This window comes from Zootoca vivipara, chromosome 15 (genome assembly GCF_963506605.1).
Source record: "Zootoca vivipara chromosome 15, rZooViv1.1, whole genome shotgun sequence".
Classification (NCBI taxonomy): domain Eukaryota; kingdom Metazoa; phylum Chordata; class Lepidosauria; order Squamata; family Lacertidae; genus Zootoca; species Zootoca vivipara.
The window spans coordinates 29,941,075-29,963,650 of NC_083290.1; the positions used below are offsets into that span (position 1 = coordinate 29,941,075).

General features: G+C 46.2%; 2 protein-coding genes across 5 annotated transcripts in view; one reads left to right on the top strand and one right to left on the bottom strand.

Annotated features, from left to right (window-relative positions):
* BCL9L (BCL9 like) overlaps positions 1-8,530 on the top strand; it is a 50,176-nt gene extending 41,646 nt beyond the window's left edge. For 3 of the 4 annotated variants that reach the window (XM_060268466.1, XM_060268464.1, XM_060268465.1), the window contains 2 exons: positions 495-755; positions 1,309-8,530. In XM_060268466.1, coding sequence (XP_060124449.1) covers positions 495-755; positions 1,309-2,369 — 1,322 coding nt within the window. In that variant the 3' untranslated portion in view covers positions 2,370-8,530. The remainder of the gene's footprint in view (positions 1-494; positions 756-1,308) is intronic. The other variant, XM_035139266.2, reaches the window with a different exon arrangement.
* Positions 8,531-9,720: 1,190 nt separating this feature from the next.
* CXCR5 (C-X-C motif chemokine receptor 5) lies at positions 9,721-11,104 on the bottom strand. The gene has a single exon (XM_035139840.2). The coding sequence runs from the start codon at positions 11,050-11,052 to the stop codon at positions 9,937-9,939; it is 1,116 nt and encodes a 371-aa protein (XP_034995731.1). The 5' UTR covers positions 11,053-11,104; the 3' UTR covers positions 9,721-9,936.
* Positions 11,105-22,576: the final 11,472 nt, after the last annotated feature.

Consider the following 22,576-nt stretch of genomic DNA (forward strand, 5'->3'; position numbering starts at 1 on the left):
TATCCCTTTGGCAATAAATGCCGCCCTTACTCTGGGGCCAAGATGTGCCACTGTCTTTGGCTGGCGTTGTTGGGGTGGGCATTTGTTCCTGTGCAAGGGCTGCTCGCAAGTACCGGTAGCAGTTGGAGCCAGAGGCAAAAAAGTAGGCGGAACAACGGATCTGATCCATACCATTGGGGCAGTTGGCCACAGAAAATCTTCAAAGATTTCTACACCCCTCCATAGGAAGCTTCCTAATACCCTGTCAGTCCAGTGGCCTAGTGTTGTTCCACACTGACTGGCAGCCATAGGCCCTTCAAGGTTTCAGACTTAGGTGGTCTTTCCCAGCTCTGCCGGGAGTTGTGGTTCCCTGTCGCAGAACCACAGCCCTTCCACACAAATATTGATCCATGCGTCCAAGAAAGGGGTGTTGTCCCAGTTCAGGGATGCTGTGCCAGCCAACCTCCTGCTCTGAATCTTGGTTCCTAAGCTGCTTGCTGTCTCTCTCATTACAGGTCCGATGGCGCCTGGGCCTAGGAGCAGCTCCTCTGCCCCACCTAGCAACCCCTCTGGCCCCCTGAACCCCAACCTGCCTTTTCCTTCCTCTCCAGATCCACCCCCGTCCCAGAACCCCTTGTCACTCATGATGTCCCAGATGTCCAAGTACGCCATGCCCAGCTCCACCCCTCTCTACCACAACGCCATCAAGACCATCGCCACCTCGGACGATGAAATGATGCCCGACCGGCCGATGCTTCCGCCAGGTGCCATGTCTGGTAGGTATCAGTATCGTGGGGCCTGCGTCCGGCTGGGTAGGGGAAGGAATTGAGGCTGCCTGCTGCCACCTCTTCAACCAAATCTCGCAAATCTCCTGCAGTGCTGGCAGGGAGAGTCTCCACCTCCTTCCCCCAGGCTTCCCAGAGAGGCTGCTTCAGATACTCCTGCATTTTGGCTAAATGCAGGTTAAATGGCATTCGCCGTGGCAGCTGGTCTCTTTGCCTTCCTACGTGATCTCTGCTGTCAACTGTGCTGGCCAAGAAGGGCACCTCTAGCTGCAGTGGGGTGAGCCCCTGGCATCTTACCTCAGTCATTTCTGGGGAGAGAAGTGGGGGAATGTGCCTTGCCTCCCCCCACCTAATAAATTATTCTGAGATTGGGGTGGGGTGGGGCTGCCGTTGCTGAGCACTTGCCTCCACACGCCAGCCCTACTTCTGCCGTGTCTTTTTGGGGGTGCGGGGGGTGCTTGGTCCCCATGGCTACTTTGCTTCCTGTTGCCTTGCCTGCCACCTAGGAGCTAACAGCCCTCTCTCTCTCTTTTTCTGCCTACAGGCATGGGTGGGAACCAGCCCGGCCAGATGCACATGAACTCCGTGGGGCCAGCTCCTGCTCAGAGCCCCATGGGGATGAACCTTCCGGGGCAGCAGCCACTTTCGCACGAGCCTTCAATGTCCTCGCCAAGCCCCCTGGGCGGCAACATTCCCATGCACAGCGGTGCGCCCCCCCAGAACCCAATGATGCTGCCCCCCAATGCCCAGGACTCCCTGAACCAGCCCTGTGGCCCTTCTGGACAGCTGATCTTCCCCCAGCGCCTCCAGCAGCCCCCCGCGAATGGGGGCAATATGCCCATGGCTCCCGGGGGGCCCGGTGTCCAGCAACACTATCCGCCAGGCTTGGGACTGCCCCCGGAGGAACTGCCCCCACCACAGCCAGGACAAATGCCACCGCAGCAGCAGCAACGCATGGCTGGGAGGATGCCGCCGGAGCCCTACCCATCGGTGCTTCCTGGTGTGGCTTCGGTGCTCAACGACCCGGAGCTGAGCGATGTGATCCGCCCCACGCCCACCGGCATCCCTGAATTCGACTTGTCGCGCATCATCCCGTCCGAGAAGCCCAGCAGCACGCTGCAGTACTTCCCCAAGGGTGAGGGGCCGGGGCCCAAGGCACAGCCGCCCTCCAACCTGCACCTCATGAACTTGCAGAACATGATGGCAGAGCAGGCGCCGGCCCGGCCCGGCCCTCCGGGCATGCAGCGTGGGATGGCCATGTGCCACCCGGGACAGGTGCCCCCCGTGCTGGGCAGGACAGGCCTGGCGCCCCAGCAAGCCATGATGAGCAACAGCATGCACCAGGGCATGATGTTGCCCCAGCAGCAGAACCTCCTCGCCCAGCAGAACTTCTTGCTCATGCAGGCCAAGCAGCGCAGCATGTCCGTCTCGGGGGAGATGTATGCGCAGCCAGGTCACATGATCTCCCCACAAGGCTCGCTCATGGGCCCCCCACCCCAGCAGAACCTCATGGTCTCACACCCCATGCGGCAGCGCAGCGTCTCCCTGGACGGTCAGATGAGCTATGGCCCAGGAGCGGGCGGCATGACCAACCTGCCCTTCTGAGGCTGGCAGTGGGGAGCCTCCTGGTGCAGCCATGCTGATGCCATCCCCTGTCTCTGCCCTGGCACAGAGTTTGGTTTGGATCTTTCCTCTGAGTGTGAATTTCTTTCTTTCTTTCTTTCTTTCTTTCTTTCTTTCTTTCTTTCTTTCTTTCTTTCTTTCTTTCTTTCTTTCTTTCTCGGTTTCTCTCTCTCTTTTTCTCTTTTTCTCTTTCTCTTTTTTTAAGTAACCAAAATGTGCAAGAGGGTTTGGAACAGCTGTAAATAGGTTGGGGGGAAGCAGCAGCAGCAGCAGCAAAGATTTGCTGGCTTGGAATTGTTTGTATTTCTGTGTTTTAATAGAAGCCTCAAAACCTGTTTTTTTGGAAGAAACAAATGAAAATACAACCCATTGACAAAGTTCGACTCATTGTGGACTGGAAATCCCGAGCTTAAGGGCCTAGATGCAGGTTCCACCAGCTGATTCTCTCTGCTAGGTGCCAGCTAGTCAGGTGATGCAGTGGCCCTCTGCGTAGTCTGGCAGAATGCCTTCCCACCCACCCCTCTTTCCCCTTTTCCCTATGTGAGGAAAGGACGTCCTTTGGCTTGTATGGTTTTGGTCCAGTCTAGCCATGCTGTCAGCCCAGCAGCTCTACACACTGGGTCACTAGTTTGGCACACAACCATATATTTTACCCCCTGAACTCCACACAAGACATTGGTCCCCTAGCAGGTTGGGAGTAGGTTGGATGTCTGCCTCTCTTCTCTCTCATGTGTGCAGTCATAGCATTTGGAAATGAATGGCCCTCTTCTACACACACACACACACACACACACACACACACACAGGCAGAATGGGAAATGTAACTTAAATGTTGGCCGCCTCCTACCATAAGCATCTCACGTTTAGCACCCTTTTCTTCCACGGTTTCCCCTCCAAGAACAGAAATGCCAGCATTCCCATATTATTTTGGCTTGTTGCAGTTGCCACATATGTTCTCTCACAGGTTGAGCAACCCTTTGCCCTGGTGTATCTCTTCCTGTCCCCTGCCCCCCCCTCAAAAAACCCCACCTCTATACACATGTCACATAATGAGAGCAAAGTGGGGGGACATCATAGTAATCGTGATTCAGTCCATGTCAAACAAAAGTTTCATTGATCTCCTTTACTTGATTTGGCTTGAATCATAGAAACGAGCCAGTTGAATGAACGGAGACTAAAAGCTGGCTTTGCCAGAGCTCTGAATGGGAACATTTGAAAAGCCCCATCTGCACTTTTGGACTGTTCCGGATTGAAGTACAGTATTTGCATACAGAAAAAGTGAGCAGCTTGATGACTAAAAGCAAATATAATGCAGATCTCTGATACGACAAAGTTCTAGGCATCTAGTATTAAGGAGTGGGTGTTCCCCACATCTCCCCACCCACCCCATGCTCTTCTGCGCTTGTTCCAGTGCTGCACACACCTCGGTAGCATTTATCTGTTCCTTCCCCACCGAGCCTCTATGGCAAAAAACCATCACCAGCTGGGTGGTACCAAGATGACACCAGGACCTGCAAGCTTGCTCACAAGGACGACATTCCCAAGCCCTTAGGGTGTGCCACGTAATAAAGCCCAAATTACTTGCCCCATTTTAAATTCCATCTTGCCCTTTGAAAGGTGTGCGGTACTACTTACGGAAGTGTGGAGATGTCTTCATCCTCCTGCTGGCAGCAGAGATGACCTGGGAGGCATCCCCAAACTCCGGCCCTCCAGATGTTTTGGACTACAATTCCCATCTTCCCCAACCACTGGTCCTGTTAGCTAGGGATCATGGGAGTTGTAGGCCAAAACATCTGGAGGGCCACAGTTTGGGGGTGCCTGATCTAACGTGTTCTGCACTCAAAACTGATCAGTGGAAGGGGTACAGAAGTGAGCGAAGGGGAAGCGGGGAGTCACTCGTCCTGAAAAATCAAAGGGAAATGTTCCTGGTTTGCGTATTTGCCCTTGTAGCTGTTGCCCCAGCCCGAAGCCTGCAAACCTGATCCTCTGTGGCAGCCACACCTGCCAGGTGTGTCACCTTCTTCCAATCTGCTGCGTCTGGTTCATCAGCAATATGGTGGTCCTGGGCCCCTTGCCACGCAGTCATTCGCACAGCAGCCTTTGCTCCCTCCCTGCCTCACCTTGCGCTGTGAACATTGTCCAGTCTCGTGTCTTGTGCTTTCTTGCTCAGCTCCCCAGCTTGAGCGACGTCTGCTGAAAGTCTGCCCTGATCTCCTCTGTCTCTTGCCACAACCTGTCCATTTCCTGTTCTCAACACACACACACACACACACACACACACACACACACACACACCTGACCCAAGCGATGCAATTTCATGCAATCCAGAATTCCCACAACGGATGTGTTTGTGCCCAGGTAATGGGGACTGGCCCGCTCTCTTGTCATCCCATGTGGGGAGGGGGAAGGCCCCTCTCCCTGCCACCCATGCATTTTGTACCATTCTATAAATATATATATATATATATAAATATATAAATACAATATGTGAAGACATCTTATTGGTTTTTATTTTGAAATGATTTCTAGGCTTGTTTTTGGGTATCTGTGCTGCCTGTAACGTATTGATTGACCTGTTTTATAGGTGCCTTTTTATTAAAAAGACATTTCAAAACTCTCTTGGAAGGAGCCTTTTGTGGTGTCTTTGAGTGTGGGCAGGAAAGGGCTGCTTGCTAGTCTAATGTATGATTGAGAGGGGGCCCGATTCTGCAGAGTTGGGTTGTCTGGACTTTCCCTGGCCACAATATTCTGTGCATGTACACACCCACCCTCATGATAAGACCCATTTTTTTGCTGACAAGGGTAATGGGAAGCAAGCCCACTGGCCGTGGAGGGTGTGAAAGGTGAAAATTTCACCCATTTGGTCCAAAGGAAAGCTGGGATGGAAGAACTGTGTTTGTTTATCAGGAAGTTAGTGGTAGAAGGGAAGCCAACTAGGGTGCAAGTCCAAATGAGGTTCCCTGCTGAAAGAGGATGGCTGGAGAGTTGGCTTTCCACGGGGTAAGCCACTAGGTGGCTCAGGACTTGGTTGTATCCAATTCGATTCAGGGTATTCCATTTACAGTCATAGCTTGGTTCTCGGACAGAATGCGTTCCGGGAGTCCATTCAACTTCTGGAACTGTTCGAAAACCAGACACTCACTTCTGGTTTTTGATCGTTCGGGAGCCGAAATGTATGAGTTCCGGGGCATTCGACAACCAAGGTACGACTGTACTGTTGCTCTAAGGGAGACCACAAAGTATCTCGGCCTTCCCAAGAGCCTCTCCAGGCCTTTGATTTGCCATCCTGAGCCTGTTTCATAAATGGATGCCAGCAGGAGCAGGAGGGGAAAGTGGGCACAAAATCACTTTATTTAATGTACCCTCTGATATTATTTGCAATAGGAGCAGAATTATGCTGAGTTAACATTTCACACAAGCTTCTCATGCCCCCCCTCCACACACACGCACACACACACCCTCCCCAGCTGCATGAGCAACACACACACCTTGCCAGCTCCCAAACAAACAAGGACTCCTGCGCAGGGAGGCAACAGGTGCTGCACTGACAGGAGATACTCACCTTGTTGAATGGGGAGCTGCATGCAATCCTAGGGTGCAAGTCCAAATGAGGTTCCCTGCTGAAAGAGGGCGGTTGCAGAGTTGGCTTTCCACGGGGTAAGGCAACATGTTAGGGAGAATTCCATCCATTTGGTACAAAGGAAAGCTGGGATACGAGAACTGCATTTGTTTACCAGGAAGTTAGTGGTAGAAGGGAAGCCAACTCAAAGAGTTCACCCTGTGCTGTTGGTGCTGGCTTCAGTCTCTCCACTGAACTAGGAAGGCAAACGTCTGCCCTTTGTTCACTTCCTGGACAGGGTACCCTGGCTGCAGACGTCCTTACTTGAGCGCTGGCAAGACAGCCCAGCTGCCAAGTTGCACAGAAGCCACTTTGCACCATGGGATTTCCTCGTCCAAGCAAGACGAATTTAAACTGGCAGCCATAACATGTCCATTGAGCGGTTTCCTGTTTCCGGCAGTGGGGAATGGTTGACTCCCATACGATTGGACCCCGGCCGTGCCAGTAATTCAGGGCTCATATGGGGATAATTAGCCCTGGCAGACTCCCCAGGGTGGAAGAGGACCGTCTCGTAGACCTGCAGATTGTCCGAGATTGCCAGCTTGCATTGTGCAAGCGACAGGACACTGGGTCCCAGAGCACGACATGGCCGGCACTCTCTGAAGCCACTCCCATAGCCAGGAATATCTGTTTTGATAAAATAATCAGATTTGGACAATAAACAGACATAGTCTGGACCGAAGAAGACTTGAGAAAAAACCTGCAGAATGGTACAGTCCCTGATGTTTAAGCTCGGACTTCAAAGAGATTCTCATCATGATGTTTGGATTATGAAGGATGGTATGTTCTTTTTTTCCTTCTCAACATTTACAATTGGTCTTCTACGCCAAGCCTCATTAAGAAACCTAATTTATTTTGAGGAGTACAGATGGACTTCTATTTACAATTAAATATTCAACTGCGCAGCTTTATTTGGTTTGAAAGACTTGATAAGACTTGATAAAAGAAGAAACAAGATGGCGCATGTGACGCAGCACAGAAAAATGAGAGTTCCTCCCTGTTTTGAGGGAAGTGGGAGGTGTTTGCTGGCTGACTTTGTAGTGGTTTGAGGCAATAATTTGGGACAATATTTGCATCCGTTTGCAGAATTTATTCATTAAGCATGAGAGAGAAGGCTAAATGGATGTCTAGCAGCCCCCCTCCTAGGGCCCAGAAGGGGGGGTTGTGTGGTCTCCGAAAGCCGATTGATCGTCAAATGATTTATATCTGTGGAATACAGTTCATTTACATTGCAATATTCAAACAGAATGCCTAACATCAAAGACAGACTTGGACAACAGCCCGGATGGGAATAACTCTACAATTTAATGATATGGTAGTTGCTGCATCATTAAACTTTAAAAGAAGACCTAGATAACAGTTGGAAAAATATATATTTACAAATAAAGCTATACTCTATGGATGTAAGGATATACAGTGGTACCTCTACTTACGAATTTAATGCGTTCCAAACACACATTTGTAAGTCGAAAAAAATTGTAAGTCGAATCCCATAGGAATGCATTGGGAGAAAACATTCGTAAGTAGAAGCAACCCTATATAAAAATTCGTAAGTAGAAAAAATCCTATCTAAACTGTATCCAAGATGGCGGACGGAGCTCCATTCGTAAGTAGAAACATTCGTAAGTAGAGTTATTCATAAGTAGAGGTACCACTGTATGATTATGGACATGATTGAGAATCGCATAGCCAGGGACGGAGAACTTTAAAGTGATAAAATCGGAATGTGGAAAATAGGAGAACAACAGAAAAAGGCAGGAATGAGACATGAAATATGTTCTTCAAGAGGTCGACTGTAGGAAGCCCGGAAAATAATAATAATAAGTTGGACTATAATTTGGTTCTCTTTTTTTAGTTTAATATTTTTGATTGGAATATGATTAGATGTTAATTGGCGGTTTGTATTGGGAAATTAATAAAAATGATTTTAAAAAAACCATGTGCATTGAGCATGGCGCTGCTCTTTTCCCTTTCAGAGTCTGTGACAACACGAGCAGCTTCTCTTTGGGTTCATTTTGCCTTGTCCTGCTTGCTTAAAAGGTACTCTAGGCTAGGAATGGGTCTCCAGTTGGAGAGTCCAAACATCTTCAGGAGAACTGGGAAGTAGCCACAGGTATTTCCAGATCCTGTTTGGAACAAGCTTATTACTGGCATAGGCCAGTGCTGGGTAGGGGGAAATGTAATGGAGAGGGGGACCTGACTGTTTCCTTTCATGTTGGTTTCCTGCCTTTCCTTAAATAATTTTGTAGAAGGCTGCAGGAGTCAAGATTTGGTACAACTGTTGGGAAGGAAGTTTTGGAGGAAAATAAAATTTCGAGTTGCAAAGGTTTTAGGTTATAAAGCCCCCTTTCACACAGCATTTCATTTTTAAAAGAAAAATTGTGTAGAACATTTGGTTAGGCCAGAACATAAGGAACTGTTTTTAATAGGCTTGTTGAGAATAGAATCCTGTACACGAAATATTGAAGATTATTTCCAACACTTAAAGAATAGATGGATAAAATATGTGACTGCCCTTTATTTATTTTTAAAAAAACTAATTATATACTGTTATTCATAAAAAATAGAGTGGTTAACAACAGTTGTACATAAAACCATACAATATAAACAATATTAAAAAGTTAAAATCAGAAAACAGCTATTATGGAAAGATGTATTCTTAATTGCCTGCTTAAGCCTCATGGTAAATAGAAATGTTTCCAACAGGTGTTTAAAAGTTGGAACAGAAGGTGTCTGTTGGAATCTCTTGTTTGCAGCTATTGCTAACTTCACAACCTTTTAAAGCTATCGAGAAGGAAGAGAGGCGTAAAAACTTGGTAAAATAAAAGAGAATTATTGATTATGGTTTATTCCCAAATATGAGTTATGAGTTTACCATGTATTAATGAATAATTTGGTAATAAGTAATGCAGTGTGAGTGTGTGTGTACACATACATATACAGGGTTTCCCAGGATTGCCATACATCTGGAAGCAGTGTCCAGGCAGAAATCGGCAAAATATCCGGGAAAATTCAGACATATGGCAGCATATTTTTTGCCATTTTACCTTAAAAATAGCTCAGAAACGTCTTTTTTGCAATTTTGCCCAAAAAGCTCAGTAACTTTGCGCAAAACTTTTAAAAAGTTCCAACAACTTTGAGCAAAAAAAGCTCAATAAATTTTGTGTCTTGATTTTCATTTTTTGAAATATGGCAACCCTAGGTCTTCCTCCCCCCCTTTGGAATTGTGCTTTTCGAAAGTGAGATTACGGTACATACTCTGCTGCTTTCTCCTGTTATAATCAGCCATTTTATTTCAAATTTAATTTCTTGTTATAGTATTGTGTATGTTTTGACAATAGAAAAATAATTTCATCCACGCACACAAAAAGCCTGGTGGGAAGGTCTGGGGCTTGTGAATTTCATTAAGAGCCCCCAATTCCCCCCCAAGAATGTTGTAAGTAGCAAGATAGGAGTCTCTGTGGCCCCAGAGGAAGTCATGTGGGCCATAGTTGATTAATAGTGTGGCTCCCCAAGGTGTGAGCTAACCTTGGGCTCACAACTTGAGCAGATGCTTGTGAGTCGTCTTGGTTGAACGCTGGGGCACAGCAGAGCTCCGGATGAATAGGCAGGAGAGGCGAGTATTTCAACACAAAGAAGGTGTGGTAGGGCTTTCATTGAAGCTGACAGTTACACATTCTCCGAGGTCGGGGGGGTGGGGTGGGGAGAGAAGCACTAAGGGAATATGAACCTCAGAAGCAAAAGCAGTATCTGTATCTGAAAGCATCGCATGTTCGCCAACATCATGGGACTCTTCCAAGGATGCGGGAAGGAGTGTGCACATTCATCACACACAGGATTTCAGGAAAGTGGTGCCTGGCTTACTAAGCGATGTCCTGCTCGTCCAGTCTTTGGTCTGTGGGTACTTTCTGGGCTGGTCTCTGACTTGGCTTAAGCTGAGCCCGACTCTCCCCCCTGAGCCCTTTGGTCAGCTGGGGCTTGGGGACAAGATGAGGAAGGAGGAGAGCCTTTGAATGTGGTTAGGGGATTTGTGGAAGATGGGGAGGAAGGGTGGCGGTTGACGAGCGATATGTTCGTCTCTGCGGTGCTGCTATCCATCCTGCATGTGCCCAGCATGTCCTGCAGGGTGCTCTGGCTCAGGCAGCCCAGACTGTTCAGAAGTCGGCAAGCATCGTGACGGAACCGGATGCCCACGAAAGCATAGAGGATGGGGTTGAGGCAGCAGTGGCTGAAGGCAACCATCTCGCTCAGCAAAATGGCGGTGCTCAGCTCAACCGTACACCCGTTGTCGGCGGTAGCCAGCTTGTTGAGGGTGTCCAGGAAGATCACCACGTGGTATGGAGTCCAGCAGAACAAGAAGACACTGGTGACCAAAATGGCTACTCTAACCACTTTCTGCCGCTTCAGCCGCTGGGAGCGGCACAGGACTCTGACAATGGCTATGTAGCAGAAGCACATGACCAGCGAGGGCAGGAAGAAGCCCACGATGTGATACAGGAAGCGTGTGGCCAGCCACGCGTTGATGCCGTGTTTGCCGTATTCTCTGAAGTGGCAGATGCTGGGCTGGTTGCCCCTGCTCGGCCAGACTTCGGTGAAGAGCAGGTCAGGCAATGTCAGCAGCAGGGAGATGACCCATACTGCCAGGCATGTCAGGTGGACGGAGATGGCTCGCTGCTTCTGGAAGGCCCACAGCGCGTGCACCACGGCCAGGTAGCGCTCCACGCTGATGCAGCCCAGCAGCAGGCTGCTGCTGTAGAAGTTGATCCTGTTGGTGGCGCTGAGCACCTTGCAGAGGATAGGTCCAAAGACCCAACCGGCTAAGTTCTGGACCACCCCAAAGGGGAAGGTGAACACGAGCAAAAGGTTCGCCAAGGCCAGGTGGAAGAGGAAGAGCTCGGTGGAGCTGCGGGAGCGTCGGTAGCACCACAGGATCACAATCACCATCAGGTTTCCAACACCCCCCAGCAAAAAGATCAACAGGTAGACGAAAGGGACCAGGAATGCCCTTAATTGATGGGTGCTGCTGTCGTCCATCGTGGGGCACATGTAGTCGGTGTAATTGGAGAGTTGGTCCGCATAGTCCGATGTATTGTAATCATCTAACTGTGGAACAGATAAAGCGAGACAAAGACATTAGCAGGTGATGTGGCAGGGATAGAAATGTTATTTCCCCAGCCCTTGCTGTGCTGATATTCAGCGATGCCTCCATGCCAAAATGCTTGAGCACAGAGAGACATTCATGGAAAGACTTTGTGAGTGTCTGGAGGTGGTTGGAGGATGGATGCTGGCTAACAGATTGAGGTTGAATCCTGACAGGACTGGTGACTGGGAGTGGCCGCCAAGACCATATAACACCGGTCCTGAAAGACCTACATTGGCTCCCAGTACATTTCCAAGCACAATTCAAAGTGTTGGCGCTGACCTTTAAAGCCCTAAACGGCCTCAGCCCAGTATACCTGAAGGAGCATCTCCACCCCCATCACTCAGCCCGGACACTGAGGTCCAGTTCTGAGGGCCTTCTGGTGGTTCCCTCCCTGTGAGAAGTGAGGTTACAGGGAATGCCCTCCCATCAGATGTCAAGGAAATAAACAACTATCTGAAGGCAACCCTGTTTAAGGAAGTTTTTAATGTTTGATGTTTTATCATGCTTTTAATATTCTGTTGGGAGCCACCCAGAGTGGCTGAGGAAACCCAGCCAGATGGGTGGGATATAAATTATTATTATTATTATTATTATTATTATTATTATTATTAATATTATTATTTGGCTGCTTGGTTTCTGCCAAATTGTTTTTATTGATTTTTCCAAATGTTATCAAACCCACCACAAACTAAAACAAATTTAATACAATCAATCAATCAATCATGTATTGTGTTTAACTAAAAACCATTACAAATTCAGTTACAGATCCAGCAAATCAATAAAAACCCGTTAAATGAAATCCAGAGATATACATCCACTTACAATAAGTCAAATTAATGAATCGCCTGCACAGTCTACAGCATTGTCTTTTATATAGCTAGCACAAATACTTTAAGCAGCTTTAGCAAATAAGGCTGTTTTGTATGTGACAAGTGGATCACAGTCAAGTAACAGTCAACATATTTTCACTTCAAAGTTCTGTCCCTGTAGCAGTGCCAGTATCTGTTCCAAAAAAAAATCAAATCTCTTTCTGGGGTTTTGATAGAGCTGACAATGGAGTATATAATGGGGGAGATCTTCTACCTCATCTACCCCACAAATACAAAGTCTTAAATGCCTTGGAACACATCTATAACTTCCATCTAAGACTGATGTAGGCATTGTTTGAAAACGGAGAGCTGTAAATGCAGTTCTCAGGAAGGCAAGGTAAGTTGACTGCAAGTACTGAGCTCTGGTGTCGTTGGGTGCAGTCGTGACCAACTCTGGGGTTGCGGAGCTCATCTCGCATTATTGGCCAAGGGAGCTGGCGTACAGCTTCCAGGTCATGTGGCCAGCATGACAAAGCCGCTTCTGGCAAACCAGAGCAGCACACGGAAATGCCGTTTACCTTCCCGCTGTAGCAGTACCTATTTATCTACTTGCACTTTGACGTGCTTTCGAACTGCTAGGTTGGCAGGAGCTGGGACCGAGCAAGAGGAGCTCACCCCATCACGGGGATTCAAACCGCCGACCTTCTGATCAGCAAGCCCTAGGCTCTGTGGTTTAACCCACAGCACCACCCGCGTCCCTTTAACCCTGGTGTGGTTAGATTTCAGCAAATAGTACCAATGGGAGAATTCTGAGATATGGATTAGAGTTAAGTCTTCCTCGTTATCCTGTTTATAAATCCAATCCCTAAGCAGTCTTTTAACTCCAGGGAATACAAAAATATCTGTTGTCTGTTTTGTTTTTTTGAGGCTAGCAGGTCTTGTACTAACTTCTTGTACTAACACCCTTCTTCCATTTTTTTCTCCAGGCAGAGTCTAGGCAAGAGGTCCTCTGGCATATCCAGGACCCTTTTATAATACGAAAAAGTAGCCATCTCCACCCTAGCTTTTACAGACACCACACCTGTCCCTGTCATAAGGAAGGCAGCTAGGGTACCTGGAGGTAGTGCCTACAGATACTTTAGGAACTTATTCTGGCACACTTCCAGGTCTTTCAGGTTATTATGATTCATCCCCCAAATCTCAATGCCATACTGCATCTGAGCTACTACTTTCCCAAGACAAACATTTAGGGCTGGGATTACCAGCCTGCCACCTTTATAATAGAAAAACTTCAGTGTAGCATAGGCTGACCTGTACTGTTGCTGTTATATTTTGTAGCTGAGGTTTCCAGGAATTTTTCTCATCAAAATATACCCCCAAATACTCTGGGTGGCTCCCAACAGAATATTAAACAGAATAAAACATCACTTGGGAGGGGTACGTTTGCCAAAGACAAAATCTTTGAACGTGATGGTGACAACAGTCCTAATGGACCAACTGCTAATTAGGACCTGCTAATGTTACCGGAATGGCCCCCAGTTTCAGAACAAGAAGTAAGCGGCAGCTAGTCTGGTGACTGGGAGTGGCTGCCGAGACCACATAACACCTGTCTTGAAAGACCTACATTGGCTCCCAGTACGTTTCCGCGAACAATTCAAAGTGTTGGTGCTGACCTTTAAAGCCCTAAACGGCCTCGGTTCAGTATACCTGAAGGGGCGTCTCCACCTCCATCGTTCCGCCCGGACATTGAGGTCCAGCACCGAGGGCTTTCTGGTGGTTCCCTCGCTGCGAGAAGCCAAGTTACAGGGAACCAGGCAGAGGGCCTTCTCAGTAGTGGCACTTGCCCTGTGGAACGCCCTCCCACCAGAGGTCAAAGAGAAAAACAACTACCAGACTTTTAGAAGACATCTGAGGGCAGCCCTGTTTAGGGAAGCTTTTAATGTTTGATGGACTATTGTATTTTAATATTTTGTTGGATGCTGTCCAGAGTGGCTGGGGTATAAATAAATTATTATTATTATTATTATTATTATTATTATTATTATTATTATTATTAGTGCCTTAATGACTGATAAAAGTCCTGGGGAGGACATTATCCCTTCAAAGGTCTTTAAGAATAATTCTGAGTGGTGGTCTCCCCTCCTAGCAAAATTATTTTCTTATACAGTATAAACTACTAGCACTTTCACTGAGGGCTGGAAGCAGAGTATTATCATCCTAATTCTCAGGAAAGGTGACAAACATAACCCCAAGAACTATCGGCCTATTGGTTTATTGGATATAAGCTCTAAAATTTAATACTGTTTTCCCCAAAATTGACTTCCTGCACTCCATCCTTGATGTGTCCATAATTTCCTCTTGTTGCCGCATTGTTTTGGAACCTCGTAGCTTCTGGTACCCACCCCACACGGTCAATATAGGGAGATACCGTGGTCAATGGTATCGAAAAACACTGAGAGATCAAGAAAAAGTGATAGGGTTGTTCTCCCCTGTCCCTCATTCAATACCAGATCAACAGGGCAACCCAACCTGATTCAGTCCCCAAAGCTGTAAGTGGTATCCAACTACACTTTTACTCTAGGTAGACCTATTGGAATTCATGAATATAACAGGTCTATTAATTTCAGTGGGTCAGCTCTGAGTAAAAATTGAGCTGAGCACCACCCCATATTTGTTAAAGACTCAAGGGGCATATTTGAACCAGGAAACTGCCAGTCACACTTTTTAATCTGCCAGATTGCAGATTCATTTGACGCCTTGTTGGACCTGTATCTGATGCAGATACTTCTAAATAAGGCCCGAGCTGCTCCCCCAAGATAGCAATCATCCTCGCTGCTCACAATGACCCATTTCTTCAGTTTCCTCATGCAGTTTGAACGAACTTTCTCTCAGAAAGGATGTTGTGGTTTTCAGCTGCAGAGAAGCAACTTGGTTGATACTTTCTGGTGCCCTGGGGCTGACAGCAGCTTTGCTGTTTGTTTTGCTATCTGGACCTGAGAGGAATTACACCTGTCTAACAATGGATCTTTGTCATGCTGGCCACATGACCCGGAAGCTGTCTGCGGACAAACGCTGGCTCCCTCGGCCTATAGAGCGAGATGAGCGCCACAACCCCAGAGTCGGACACGACTGGACCTGATGGTCAGGGGCCCCCTTTACCTAACAATGGATCTATAGCTTCATTGGACCTGAATGACCAAGAGCAGCTGGTGAGCTATTCTTTAGCCTACAAGATCTGGACTTTAAACAGTCCAGTTTTGTTTGCACATGGAAGTACACAACAGACACAAAGCCTTCTGGGTGAGATCAGATTCATGGGGATCCCATTCTCAGCAGAAGTCAAATTTTCATGGCATTGATTGGTCAGCCCTTGTGCCAAGCAGCAAAGCCATCTCTTTCTCCTCTTTTAACAGTTTTTTAAAGTGTGCAATCCTCACCCCCCACATTTAAAAGTACTGAACAGACGTTTAATCAGATTATGCCACCATTGGGGGGGGGGCAAATTTAAGACTGAAATGTGATTTAAAAACAACATCGTTTCAAATACTTGAAAGAGTGTCAGTATTCCTGACATATAAAGGGAGCATAAACGAAAAGAGGCAATCAGAATTCAACCCCCAAAGGTGTTAATGGGAGGGAGCTCACCTCCTGACCCCAACACATACTCCTGATTATTTTAGTTTTGTCTGAATGAAACTATTCTTTTGTTTAACACTGCAATTTTTGTTCAGAGTCATTTAGAAGCTCTGATTAAAAACCACACCAACCTCATATGCCAAAGTGGTTGCAACTCACAGATTGCTGTGCTCCCATAGATGTAAAGCCAGCTGAGTCCATGGCTTTACAATGAGTAAGTTTTCCCAGTCCAAGCATATGTTGGCTCAGCCTAGCAGTGACTGTGGGATAGGAATAAGAGAAAATATCTGGATCTGAAGGTCAGTTAACTGATTATTTTTATAAAGTTCTCAGACTATAACCCTACCTCTATGCCAAGTAGGGATTGAGTGGTCTGTCAATTTTGGTTCTTTCACTTTCTAATTTTTCTATAATATTAATTTCTCTCTCCACATTTCTGCAGAAATTTGCAATAACAGAACTTCATGAAAATTCACCAGCATTTCAGTGCGAATTTCTCTCAATGAACTCATTTCTGTATAAAGTTTTGACTAATGTACACATTTTTGTAAGTAATCACCCCAAACATAATGCATTTTGTATATCATTTTCACCAATTTATTTATATTCATGCACACTTTCCTCTAATACCGTACATGCATTTTTGTAAGCACTGTTTAGTTGGAGAACTTTGTTGCAAAATGCGGATAAGCGTGAATATCAAAGGATGGTGGCGTTTTAGTTTTCATACTGTTTAGGGAAGTGCTAGTTCGATAAATTTGCCTTTAAATGCAAACTGAATCAAATTCCCTCTCATCCCAATTGCCAGTTGCTCTCAAAGTAGCTAACAATATTAAATATTCTCCGACAATTCGTCTCATAATACACTCCATGAATACGGGCTTAAAAGCATATTCTCCAAGACTCTCAGCAGCAGCAGCAGAGGATGCTGAATAGAAGGTGGAGCCAGTACACACACAGAGAGAGGGGAGAGAGAGAGAGAGAGAGAGAGAGAGAGATTTACATGGTCTTATGTTCGCTGTGGTTAAACCACTGAGCCTAGGGCTTGCTGACCAAAAGGTCGGCGGTTCGAATCCCTATGACGGGGTGAGCTCCCATTGCTTGGTCCCAGCTCCTGCCAACCTAGCAGTTTGAAAGCACGTCAAAATGCAAGTAGATAAATGGGAACCCCTACAGCGGAAAGGTAAACGGCGTTTCCATGTGCTGCTCTGGTTTGCCAGAAGCGGCTTTGTCATGCTGGCCACATGACCTGGAAGCTATACGCCGGCTCCCTCGGCCAATAATGCGAGACGAGCGCGCAACCCCAGAGTCGGTCACAACTGGACCTAATGGTCAGGGGTCCCTTTACCTATGTTCAATTAGCCTGAACTCCCCCAATTCTTTGGAAGGCTGAACCCAAGACCTGTTAAATCTTAGCTACTTGGGTTAAATGTGCTTTGAGCCATTAAATAAAAGATTGACATGAGGCCCTCGCAGTGTGGTACAGTCCAGCAAGAGCTGAACGGAGACATAGGACAAGAATGACTTCTGTGCCTCCACACCCACGCACTAAGTTTGCCTCCACACCCAGCTCACCAGCCGGAGAGAGAGAGGTAGAAATGAGAATTCATCTTTCTCTCTAGGGGATGAGGGGAGCAGCTTTCTTGCTCTCTCTCCCATGGGACTAAGTGGTTTTGGTGTCCTGCCTGCAGCGGAAATCTCACCAATCTGTGAAGTACCAGCCAAACCACCATTGCAGGCAACTTCCTCCTGTTGAAGAAAAGCACACAGATCCTGCTCTCAGCTTCTCAAAGGTGTCTTCTTCTGAAACTCATTTGCTTCTTGAGACTCATACCCCCTTTGCCATGGCACCGTCTTTAGGTTCCACTCAGCAACCCACACGCAGCCACAACTTGCACAGAGTGAGCTAGTCCAAAGTAGACAACTGCGTGTCAGACTGTTGCCTCTGTGTGGCCATGCTGACATTTTAGCGATATGTGGAAGGAGGGATCCACAGACTCAAGAATGGACCACATGCACCTTTCAAAACCTCCCTATCAAATATAATTGGACAACTTGAATTTGACCATACATGTGAATGAAACCCACCTGAAAAGAGTTACAATCCGGAAGCACCCCAGAAGTTGCTTTGGCTGCAAAAGCTTGATGTGCCCACTCCTCTCTGCAATATTTCCTGGCCTTAGGATGGAACTCCCTCTCCGGGGCTGAGACCACATCTTTAGACTTACAACAGACCTCTTTGGGAAGGGAGATACTCTAGAGAGCCCAAAGAGCCACAAATCCACAAAGTCCCCCACCCTGAAGGATTTCAGCCCACAACTTCCATTTGTAAAATTTCCGATTTAAACTTGTAAGCATCCCAAATGACGTGTATCGAAATCCCAACCCTCAGCCTTCTGTTGCCCCACTGTGGAAGTTGAGCCTAGGCCAAACTAGCCACAACTCACCGTGAAGTTATCCATGGAAATGCCTGTCATTTCTATTATTTGGGAGTCAACCATCCTCAGCACAGTCTCACTTTGTCTTCAGAGACTGCAGCTAGTAGGAGGAAGGGACGGGTGAAGAAGGCTCCTAAATTGCTTTGCAAGGCAAATTGAGAATCTCCACCCACACACTCGAAGATCACAAAATAAAAAAAAATTCCTTCGGTAGCACCTTAAAGACCAACTAAGTTTTTATTTTGGTATGAGCTTTCGTGTGCATGCACACTTCATCAGATACGTATCTACAGAAGTGTGCATGCACACGAAAGCTCATACCAAAATAAAAACTTAGTTGGTCTTTAAGGTGCTACCGAAGGAATTTTTTTTATTTTGTTTCGACTCAGACCAACACGGCTACCTACCGGTACCTGTAACTCAAAGATCACGTTTTTAATTTATCGTTGAAAAAGTCTCAGAGTGTTCAGTGAAGTTCTCTGTCCCCTTTGCTTGAAATACTAATAATACTAATAATTATAATAATTTTTATACCCTGCCCATCTGGCCACTCTGGGTGGCTTCCAACACATAAAAACACAATAAAACCTCGAACGTTAATAGTAACAATCTGATGCAATATAAAAGTCACAATAACTTTAAAATGAACAACTTATATCAAACAAAGCAACATTCAACAATCCATCAGAATCTAATAGTAAAATTAAACATCAACAAAGAATAATTAAACAGTTCACACTTATCAACCACAATCAATGAAAATAACAGCAAATCACAATGCAGAAAATACCACAAAACATACCAAACCACGTAAAATGATCAAATGGAGAAACAAAGAGGCACAACGTATAAAACTTTAAAAAATAAATAAATCCCTGAACTCCTCTCTTCCCAGCTGCTGCTGTTCTCAAAGTCATAGTCTGGGAAAGGCTGGTTGGGTCAAGGCAGCTGGAAACGCCACTGTCTGATGAGAATCATAAAGTCTCTCCCCTCCCAGTTGTTCCTCTGGAGCAGCTCTCTTATGAAGGCTTCCAGGGTTCTAGTGTGGGGCAAGGCAGGTGGAAGTATGCCAAGACTTTTTAGGTTCAGCATCTAGGCCTGAAGCCAGGTAGAAATGGGTCCAGACAATCCTTTTCCTTCAATCACATACCCTCCAACATTTCTTCAATGAAAATAGAGACATCCTATCATCACCATCAATACCCCACTCATCTGACTGGGTTGCCCCAGCTTCCAACATATATAAAAACATAATAAAACATTAAACATTAAAAAAACCTCCCAATACAGGGCTGCCTTCAGATGTCTTCTAAAGGTTGAATAGTTACTTATCTCCTTGGCTCAGGGGTCTCATAACTCCATATCCTCCAACATGGAGAAAATAGGGACGTCCTAAGGAAAAATAGGGCATTCCAGGATCAAATTGGAGACTGGGGTGGCTTCTGTAAATCTGGGACTGTCCCTGGGAAATAGGGACACTTGGGGGGTCTGCAATCACATCGGAAGCTGACAAGCCACCACTGATCAACCACCTTGCCCAAGCACCCCAAATGGTTTTTAAATGTACAGGTGGATGCCAACAAGTTCCATGTAAGTGTCTATAGTTCAGGTAGACTGAAACTTCCATCTACTTCCATCTATTGCAGTGCTGCAAAACCATGAATTTGATAACCATAGCTAATCCCTCGTGGTTTTGTGTGTGAGAGAGTTTTCATGTGATTATGAAATATCCTGGCAATCCTATGAGTTACTATGACTTTATTGTTTTTTATTATTATTTTGTTGTTGTTGTTATTTATATGCTATTGTGTATGATCTAATAGTGACTGCAATGTTTGTTGATTTTTTTAATGCTATTGTATTAAATTAAACATCAAACACCACCCCATCAAACTTGCTTCCATCATTGGCAGCCTACAGACACATATTTAGAAGCACCACAGATGCTCAGGTCCTGTTTCACCAATTTCCTTGCCTCTTCTTCCTTGTTATAAAAATAGAATGGGCAGATCAATCCTATATTTGGATTACACCAGGACTGGAGAATCGTTGCTGTAGCTGCGCTGGCGGAATGGCTGGTGTATTAATTGTATACTCAGCCTGAGAAGGCATAAATACACTTCAGACTCTTAACAATATGAAGTTTTATTAAGAATTAAAAACAAATAAGCGAGCAGGACAAATAGACAAAGCAGAATATGGAAAATAAAATGCAACCTGCTTGTTCAAATATATGTAGTCCAGGGGTCAGCAAACTTTTTCAGGAGGGGGCTTGTCCACTATCCCTCAGACCTTGTGGGGGGCTGGACTATATGGGGGGGGAATAATAATAATATAATAATAATTTATTATTTATACCCCGCCCATCTGGCTGGGTTTCCCCAGGCACTCTGGGCGGCTTACAACAGAAAAATGAAATAAAACAATTAAACATTAAAAGCCTCCCTAAACAGGGCTGCCTTCAGGTGTCTTCTAAAAATCTGGTAGCTGTTTTTCTCTTTGACATCTGATGGGAGGGCGTTCCACAGGACAGGAGCCACCACCGATAAGGCCCTCTGCCTGGTTCCCTGCAACTTGGCTTCTCGCAACGAGGGAACCGTCAGAAGGCCCTCGGTACTGGACCTCAGTGTCCAGGCAGAACGATGGGAGTGGAGACGCTCCTTCAGGTATACTGGACCAAGGCCATTTAGGGCTTTAAAGGTCAGCACCAACACTTTGAACTGTGCTCGGAATGAACAAATTTCTATGCCCCACAAATAACCCAGAGATGCATTTTAAATAAAATCACACATTCTACTCATGTAAAAACACGCTGATTCCCGGACCGTCCGCAGGCTGGATTTAGAAGGCGATTGGGCCGGATCCAGCCCCCCGGCCTTAGTTTGCCTACGCATGATCTAGTCTAAGCTGGTGACTTACAAACAGGCTTCTGGAATCCTCATAATCAACACAGTGGAGACGGTCAGTTGCAGGGGTTGTTGTTTTTTTAAATTGCTATTCTAGCAAAAAACAAAATAACGTATAACATCATAAACATATTAGTAATATATAATTGTTGCTTAAGTTACAAGTTTTTTCTCATAGTCAAATCAGGACTAGCATCCCTGATGCAAGGGGGTCCAGAAGGCCTGCCAGGTTTTTGAATGGTTCCCTACCTAGGTTCGGCTGAGTGACAGCTGGCACTTTTAGCAGTTAGTCTGGGCACAGGGCACACTTGCCAGGCAGTCTGCAAACACCGTTCAGGAAGCTGGGAAAGATAGCAGACACCTCCTGGGGCAGGGAGATGTGTTGTGTATTTCTGCAGGTTGAAATTGCCACCAGGATTTTTCAGTCTTCCTGCTAGATAAAACCTATCCTTTGCTTGTGTATTTCAGAAAAATCAGGAAGTGTGTCTCTCAGGTCGAAATGGAGGGCAAAAGATTGGGGCTTTTCTCCAAAATCAGTATATGGGCAACTATTTTAAAACGTTTTACCTCTCCTACTGAAGTTAATGGGAGAGAAATTTCCTCGGTAAGATACCAAGTTAGTGTACAGCTGCTCCATTGATGGAGGTGTGGCTGTGGACTGCAGATGTATAAGACCCACAGCTCTTTTCCACTAGTGTTACCCATCTGGTCTCATTTTGGTGGCATGACAGAATTTCCACCAAAGGCCCCTCAGCTGGTGGGTCCTCAGCATTGGGTTGTGTCTTGAGTAGCAGTGCCTGCTTCTCAAGTCTGCAAGATTAATAAACGGGAGCCACATCTATAAAATCTGCAAAAAAGTTCTTTGATTTTGGTTTAAATGTTACCCGTAACTGGGAACTCTCAGACTGTGGAACACACAAAGTGTGCTAATGTGCATGTGGGTCACACAGTTCCAAATGTTTCCATATGTACTTTGGTTTACAATTGTCCACACATGAGCGCTTTCTGCTGAACTCTGGTCACATCCATACCTCGCATTTAAAGCACTCTTACAACACTTTAAAAGCCATGGAGAATGCTGGTAACTGTTGTTTGTTATGGGTGCTGCTGGGAATCATAGATCTGTGAAGCCAGTTCTCTTAACAAAGTTTCCAGGATTCTCAGTGACTGTTAAAATAATTTAAGAGTGGCACTTCATCAGGTGCATATCCTGTGTTACAGGAGTATGCCTGTTGATAACACAAACATCCTGGGATTGGTAAGACAATTAAGACCTGTAGCATGATAAAAACCCATTGTGTCAAATCAATCCAAAAATGGTAGCACTGATCTCTTCCTCCTGATGAATTGTATTTCAGTGGTTTCATACATGGCCTGCCATTGATTTCACTATATTTAAAGTGCCTCTCAGGTTGTAAAGTCAAGTCTGCCCAGACTTCCGGTTCCAGTCTGCCTTGATGGAGGCAGCTCCCACGACAGCAGGAGATTGTTAGCAAAGGAGAAACAAGGATGATTGAGGGTAATTATCCTTGCAAGTTCCACCCCGGGACAGTGGGGAATGGGATTCACTCGCAGTGCGTCTCGCTCCGGCATGGAGGCAGGGAGGCACTGAGTGCAAAAGCACTTCGCCTGCTCATC

Bases quoted from the DNA above. Each gene is read 5' to 3' on its own strand.
- CXCR5 (XM_035139840.2), bottom strand. From the start codon at position 11,052: ATGTGCCCCACGATGGACGACAGCAGCACCCATCAATTAAGGGCATTC.